General features: G+C 42.1%; 1 protein-coding gene across 2 annotated transcripts in view; it reads left to right on the top strand.

Moving 5' to 3' along the window:
* Window positions 1-4705, top strand: part of cdhr5b (cadherin-related family member 5b) — a 27021-nt gene extending 22316 nt beyond the window's left edge. For both annotated transcript variants that reach the window (XM_050072859.1, XM_050072858.1), the window contains 2 exons: window positions 1627-1796; window positions 3383-4705. In XM_050072859.1, the coding sequence (XP_049928816.1) occupies window positions 1627-1796; window positions 3383-3928 (716 nt within the window). In that variant the 3' untranslated portion in view covers window positions 3929-4705. The remainder of the gene's footprint in view (window positions 1-1626; window positions 1797-3382) is intronic.
* The last annotated feature ends 3529 nt before the right edge of the window (window positions 4706-8234 follow it).

Raw genomic sequence — 8234 nt, 5'->3', positions numbered from 1 at the left:
TCGTCAAAAATCATCAAAAAATGTTATAGTATAGTATGTTGTCAAAAATCATCAGAAAATGTCATACTATAGAATGCTGTCAAAAATCATCAGAAAACTTCATAGTATAGTATGTCGTCAAAAATCATCAAAAAATGTTATAGTATAGCATCTTAAAAAAACGTCAAGAAATGTCATAGTATAGAATGCTGTCAAGATCATCAAAAAATGTCATAGTATAGTATGTCGTCAAGATCATCAAAAAATGTCATAGTATAGTATGTTGTCAAAAATCAACAAAAAATATCATAGTATAGCATGTCTTAAAAAATCGTCAAGAAATGTCATAGTATAGCATGTCTTAAAAAAACATGAAAAAACATCATAGTATACAGTATGTCATAAAAATGGTGAAAATATTAAGAGTTTTATAGTTCTGTATGTGATATGAATATCATTAAGACAGTCACAGTTCAGGATGCCACCAAAGTTTAATAAAAAATGTACATCATAAAATACCTCACAGTACACTGCCCACATTTAATACACAACTCAGCTGCCATGTCAAACTGTGCCCTCTAACAATCCGTCAGATCAGGAATCACAACTTGTAGATTACAAAGTTTTATTAATGTACAATGGTGACGCTCAGCAGCTCGTACAGACAACAAACAACATACACAGAACATTCACAGTACACATCAAATACAACAAATAAATAAGACCATAAAAAGAGACATAATCAGCAGCTCAGCCCACATCGAAAAGTCCTCATTAAGAAATCTGACTGCTGCAGGAACAACAGACCTTCCTCATCGTTCAGAAAGCTACTGGTTGCTTGGCAACTGGTGACCAACCCTAACCCTAACCTTGGGAGTGTTGTGGGAGTAACGTTCTGTCATCAATGTCAGTGCTGTTAGCTAAAGTCAGGAATCTCTGTGGACAGCTTGGCAGTTTAATGTTGGAAGTGAGACGGAGAAGATCATTTGTTTTATGTGTGCACTTTGCCTGTGCATCATATTTTGGCTTCTAAATTGGCAGCCAGTCACCAAACTTTGATAATCCTGATTTAACGGTACATGTGATGAATTAATAGTATGGACACTATAAAAAGCCACAGCTGTGTGTAGCAGTCAGGCTATAATGACAGCTGTTTTGGTGCAGTAGGAGAACTTTACTGATGCAACACAGGTGTGACAGGTGTAATGACTGGTGGAGCGGGCACAGCTACTCATATGCAAGGCATGCGTTCATAAACACAACTTAAAGTTGCGAAATTCTCAGCACAAAACTGTGCTCGCTTACCAAATGGTTCGTCTACGAATATACTACTTACAAAACATCTCTCATGAAAATACACACAACTACTAAACGCTGGCTTGTTGTTGTATGTGGTGGAGGTGGAGGAGGGGAAGTTCACTGTCGGCTGGAGTAAGGACTGATGCCATCCATTGGTCTGATCCAGAGGCAGCAATCCCTTCGTAAGGACCAATCACAGGGCACCACCTGCTGAACACACATTCACAGAGAGATCTGACACACCAGAACATTACAGACTGCAGTTACATTTAAGAGTGAATGCTGACAGGGTTTCAGACTCAGCTGTGTTTTGGTGACACCTGTATTTGGTGACCTCTGTACCTGCAGTGACCGTCCCGTCAGGTGGCTACAGGGTGGAGGACATGGCAGCGCTCGGTGCAACCCTGGGCGTCCTGCTGTTAATCTGTGTGGTGGTCATCGTGGTGCTCGCACTTCAGATTCAGAGGGGGAAAGCCGCCTGGGGAAAGATCTATGAAGCCAGCATGTTCCAGAGCTCGGTGAGTTCAGACTGGTTGTTAAAGAACAGGAAGTAGAGAAACGATTTCTAACCATCCAAACTCACCCCTGTCCCTGATTGAAGATACCTGTACTGTAATACTGTTGTTTTAACACATCTGGTGTCTGTCTGTCCAGAGACAAACCTCCCTACAACCACTGGTCAGATTTCCATGAATGTAGCTGTTGATATTCAGTGCTCTCAGAATGAGCCGTGCTTTTGGTCGTCCTTCTTTCCTACAGGACCAGTTTTAGGACAAAATTTCCATTTGAAGAAATCTGAATCTCTTTCAACAATATAATGCTCTGGACAAACGTGTCTGACAATTCAGTACACAATCACTAGAAAAGGAGCAGCTGTAAAACGGTCACAGTTATTTTCACAGCCACAAACTCTAGAAATGACTCTCGAAATTCAGTCAAAATTGGATTAACTTGGTCCAATAACATGTGGAGAGTCTAGAAGAGCCGTATGATGAAGTACCTGTGTGTCATTCATGTGAGCGGCGAGCAACTTTTCTTTTGCTAGGATGATGAAGGCATGACCCGCCCAACTCTGCCTTAGGCTCTGATCACACAGGTTGCAAAACGCGAGGTGCACTGCACTGCCTTTTTATTTTTTAGTTGAACTACACTTGTAAAATAACACTTGTTGCGCCTTTTTATTGTTGCCAGGCAACCACCCCATCACCTCCTTGCCCTAACCTTTTCGTGTAATCAATCTACTGTTTATTTACTGTGTTTATCCCCCAGTAATCAGTGTGTAGCTCCTGACATGTTGAGGCAGAGGGTACTGTCTGTAGCTCTGGTTGAGGGTGAGAGGCTGTCAGCAGATAAACAGAGATCTGTGTGGGTACATGAGACCCTAAAAAAGAGGCTGGATCATGGGAGAAAAGAGGAGGTAACTTGGAGCACCTTTTCCGCTCTGAGTTAACTTGATGAGTTCAGCGCGTTCCAGCAAAAACACCAGGTGCCTAGAGCGCAGAAACACGAGGCTCGTAGCAACGCAAAAACTGTAACAAAAAGCCACCTCCAGCTGTTAAAACGCTTTCTGTATGATCAGGACCTTACTCTGCCTCTGAATGGCTTACCTTGACTTTCTAACCGTGACCCTGGGCAGGTCATGCTTTCACAATCCTTGGGGAAAAAAAGTGTGCTAGGAGTCAACAGGAAGTCAGCAGGTTGAGTCACAAGAAGTCTCGGACATGGAATGGTACCCAACGAACGAACGGTACCTTTTTTCGAAACGTTCTCTGTAATAACATGAATGGAATTTTAAACAAGCCGCAGGGGTGAAGACGTAAGTTCACTCCGTCTCCTCCTCTCTAGAGACTGTTTCAAACTTGACAACATAAACTTTCTAAATGGGTCCTTTAGCTGCGTTCTTAAATCAAATCTGATGCTCTGCTGTTGTTCAAAGTAACAGAGCGTCCTATCTCAGACAGTACCCAGAATATGCTCTGCTGCTATGTAAGGTTGGGACCTAAAAAACAGCTCTATTTACCATATTATGGGATGTATTGAACACTGCAGCTTCTCCTGGTCAACAGCAGGACTTTAAACTGTTATGTGTGTTGTGCCTCCACAGCTGGGTCAAGGTTCAGGCAGTCAAAAGGAGGGCATCCAGTACACAAACAAGGCCTTCCAGAACGATGAAGATGGAGACAGCGTCGGCTCCGGCGGTCCTGCAGGGGGACGCATGATGGCTGGTGGAGGGGCAAGGGACTTTGCACTCAGTGAGGCCATAGTAAAGTCTACAGTGCCGCTGCACGCCCTCCTGCGAGACGACACCAGTCAGGCAGGCTCGGACAAGGCTGACAGTGAGAAGGAGGTGAAACCAATCCTGACTAAGGAGAGACGCATGGATGACGGGTACAAGTCGGTCTGGTTTAAGGAGGATATCGACCCCAACGCCAAGGAGGAGGTGGTCATTATCCCTGACAGCAGAGAGGACGACAGCGAGGAGGAAGACGAGGAGCAGGCCTCCAGCAGCAGAGAGGAGGACGAAGACGACAGCCTGAGGACCCCGAGGGTCGTCTTTAATGACACAGATCTGGACAGTGGACTCGGGGTGAAGATGGAGGATCCAGCAGAGGACTCGGAGGCTGATGACGTGTTGAACGTTGATCTGTGAAAGAGACGAGTACACAACGGGAACCGGCCATAATAAAATCTAATGATGATTTATCAGCAGTGTGGCGACACTCCGTCTTAGCAGTCCATTACAGACGACCAGAGACAGAACCAGGACTGAACACACCCTGCTGAAAGATAAAAACAAGTCAGGTTGTTATGAGTCTGAGTTTAATCCATCACCTGTGTGAAGGTTTAGATTTTAAACAAATAAAATCTTTTATAACCTTTATTCTTTATGTAAATATTTCTTAATCATTACAGTATAAACCTGATTAAAGATATTATGTCCATGAATAAAAGGAGTTTGAGGACACTGAGATCAGTGTGGTGGAAATGCTGGTTGTCCTTGCTAGTATTACAGTTATGGAAGAACTTCAAACTAAATATGTGTATTTGTTGATTTGTGCTTAATAAATCAGACATGTATTTTAAATGTACTCAGCTGTGTGTTAAGGCGTTACAGCACCGGCTGCCAAGCTGTAGTTCCTGACCCCGACTACGGGTCGCCAAAGCTTCACAGGACGTCACAAGGCCTTCTTGATTTTAAGGGTTATAAGAAAACTTTAGAAACATATATACAGTTGGTCTTTATCTCAGGATTTCATTTATTTCTGTGAAGAAAACAAAATGGAAATGTTGTTTTTTAATTTTGATTATTATTCATGACAAACTTTTAATAAAACGCACCTGAACACAAGCTGTACTGACACAAACAGCCTCGTCCTGCATCAGAAAAGTACACGGTTAAAACAACCAAAGAGTTAATGCACTGCTCAAAAAAAAAGTCACTTAACTGGTCCCAGTATAGAGACAGAGTGTGTAGGCAGTTCCTGGATGCCATTGACTCACTGATGCCCTGATCCAGGTCTGGGAAAATGAATGAATAATAGGAGGAGGCATCTTTCTTCCACTCCCTGCGGTTTTGCATCACTTGTGTTTTCCAGTAGAGATACCACACTTACTGGTACTCTGAGTTGATTATTTACTGGTTATATTGGCTGGTCAGCGCTGACAGATGATGCTGAAATCATGTTGTGTAAAAGTAGAAGCTCACAGAGAGAAACAGCAGGTGATAAAAACAGAAACATCTGCTGTCACAGTCTGTGATAATAAAAACCCTCCCTGCTGATACTGACGGCTGTAAAACACGATGACACAAACAAACTCTGAACTTCAGTTAAATGACACACAGCAGCTTCAGTTCAGTGAAGTTTGTCAGCAGAGGAACTGAAAGAATTAACACTCATGTTGAACTTGGAGCAGAAATGAAAGTCTGTTGAGGATTGGGTCAAACCCAAGTGAATTAAATATTGTATAGTCATAAGAATATATTATTAAACTGAGCGATAATGTGCTTTATAATTTCTGTCCTCCAAATTTTCTGTTTTAAGTCAACTTGTTGTATTTAAGAGAGATTACTGTGAATATTAATTTACTGCTTATACTGAGTATGTGGTTAACAGAGAGGCTAAGTCCCTCCCCTGCTGATGGACCACCATGGGACATTATTTTAGAAAAAATATGTACAGTAGAATAAAGATATTTTTGAGGGCTTTTTTTGCCTTTTGCCACAGCTATAGCGTACAGGGGGGTGAGAGAGTGGGGATGACATGCAGCAACAGGAATCAAACCCAGAATCAATTTCAGTTTCAACACGCTACAGACTTCACGCTGCGACACTTAACACGGTCAAAAACCTTCTTGCTTTCCCCGTCACACACCTGCTGCTCATCCCTCACACCCTGCCTATACTACCTGTTCTTGTGCGCCACCCTGTGTACAAACAACAAAACTATTTACATGTCGTCACCATCAGTTAAACATGAAAACAAATACAAAGAATGTTACTGTGGCTCCGACAAAGCAGAACAATCTCAGAACTGAGCTTCAGATCATGTTTGATCACAAGAGTAAGAGACTGATCACAGCGACCCAAATGAGAATTTTCCTTCATTGTGAATACAGATATTGACACATTTTACTCATATGATACTCGTACTCCTAAAAAGTACATTATTTGCACCAGATACTTGTTTCATCCGAGTACTCGGCTCAACCCTACTAAGGCCCTGATCACACAGTGTTTTGCAGGCTGCAAAACGCATGCGCGATGCACTCCCTTTTTTTTTACCGAATGCCACTAGTAAGAAACAACGCCTGCTGCGCTCCATCACATCCTAATATTCCCATGTCATCAATCTACTCTTTATTTATCTTCTGTATCCTGCAGTAATCAGTGTGTAGTTGCTGCCATGTTGAGGCAGAGGGTACTGTCTGTAGCTCTGATTGAGGGTGAGAGGCTGTCAGCAGATAAACAGAGATCTGTGTGGGTACATGAGACCCTAAAAAAGAGGGTGGATCATGGGGAGTACCACCAGTTGGTCCAGGAGCTTCTCCTCCATCATGGACGTTTACAGGCATATTTTAGGATGACTCAGGGCCAGCAACCACTATCACCAGTTTCACCACCATTGTTTATCAACTGCAAAGTTGTTGTCGTGATCACCACAGAAGGCCCGCCTCTCAAATCATCCCATTGGACAATGGGGAAAAGGTGAAGATGACGTGGGGTGAAACTGATTTTCAGTTTTTTTCAACTGGAGGAGTTCAGAGCACTCCAGGAAAAAAGGCCAGGCACTTGGAGTGCAGAAACACGAGGTGCGTCGCAACGCAAAAAACGCGAGCAAAATGCTTCGTTCTCATTAAAATCAATAACAAAAGGTGCCTCCAGCTGCTAAAACGCGTCCTGTGTGATCAGGGCCTAAAACCTGCTTTGTTGTGGGATGTGGACGTGCAGCAAGCATTTTGCCAACTTGGCTAGACAAACTGTCGAGGGCAGAGAGGCTATGTAATGCCTGAGTTTGATCCTTTGTTTTTTTTAGCTCAAATGATGTTACCTGGTGATTCAATCAAATAGCTGTAAACATCAAAGTTTGTCACTGCTGGCCACCAACATAAGCAAGGTAAGTATAACTTTTTCTTTCTGGTGGACACAGGGTGTTAAAATAATCCTGTGACATGCTGATATCTAATGTGTTTAGTGAGCTACAGGCATTTTGTTAGCCCTTACTTGCATATTGTGGCGCCACCAATTTTCCCCATCCAAGTGGGCGTGGTTTTCAGATGATTCTCCAGTGACAGACTGAAGCAGGTACTGCACAGAAACAACTACGGGAGATTGTCAGTGTTTGATTTTTAATTTTACTTAAATAAAAAGCATGTACATCACATTTTAACAACAGAGATAATTTCATAAAAAAAATTACACCTATTTGTACAATGACACCATTTTATAAAACCATTAATCTGAAATACACAACAGGCCGACAGAGAAAAGTTCACAGCGCTGACGAGACAAAAGCGAAACCTGAGAAACCACAAAACAAAACGAGAAAGATCAGGAGATAACGCCAAAGAAAGGCAGGAAGTGCGCAAAACAAAACATCTGATAGAGGCAACACGGCGTAAACAGCTGGCATCAATATTGCAAAAATTAAAATGATTTTTTGACTAAATTAAAAACTACAAAGACAACATATTTGGCAACGAAAGAGCTCAGTGAGGCCCGATTGCACCAGTGAGAAAGATTTATCAAAACTGTGATAAAATGTGTGAGGAGAAAACAAAGGGTGTCATTTATGCTGCATGTTTCATGCGCAATTTAGAAAAAATGACAGTGATTTTACCTTAAATCACAAAAAGGATTACCTCATCCATTTGTTTTTGGTCAAAAGGTCAAATTTGCAACGTTTTCATTGAAATGGGCTGATCTGATGTGACATTAAAGTGATAAATGCTGGTGTGACATCCTTCTGACAGTTAATATATTAAAGTACGTACTAAATACACAGTTACAGAGCGGTGGTGATCGACAGGAACAGACACTGTTTTAAAATGTATGCTACATGGCTGCTGCACTTCAGCTGGTTAACATTATTAGGCTGCAAAAAAAGTGGTTTCCTCATTTACTGTCAATTTCCAAGGTCTAATGCAGAAAACAATAGTATATAGACTTTGTGTATAGATGTTCGGACATGACGTATCTTGGTTCAAATTAAAAAACTAAAAGGTTTAAATCAAAGTGGCTCATTTAAGCCCCGTTTCCACCGAACAGTTCAGTTCAGTTCGATACGCTTTTTTTCTGTTCCCACAGTAAAAGTTGTGGATGGTACCAACAGAAGCGTTCCTTAGCGTCCCCATGTTTGGTCCCCCCTCTGTTGGGGTACCTAGCACACAGATCTGGTACTAAAAGGTGGAGCTGTGAACACTGCAGTCTGATTGGTCAGTAGAGGACGGTCACTCTG

The sequence above is a fragment of the Epinephelus moara genome, chromosome 20 (assembly GCF_006386435.1).
Source record: "Epinephelus moara isolate mb chromosome 20, YSFRI_EMoa_1.0, whole genome shotgun sequence".
Lineage (NCBI taxonomy): Eukaryota > Metazoa > Chordata > Actinopteri > Perciformes > Serranidae > Epinephelus > Epinephelus moara.
The sequence above is the reverse complement of the archived record's forward strand: the minus strand, read 5'-3'. Positions and strand labels throughout refer to the sequence as shown.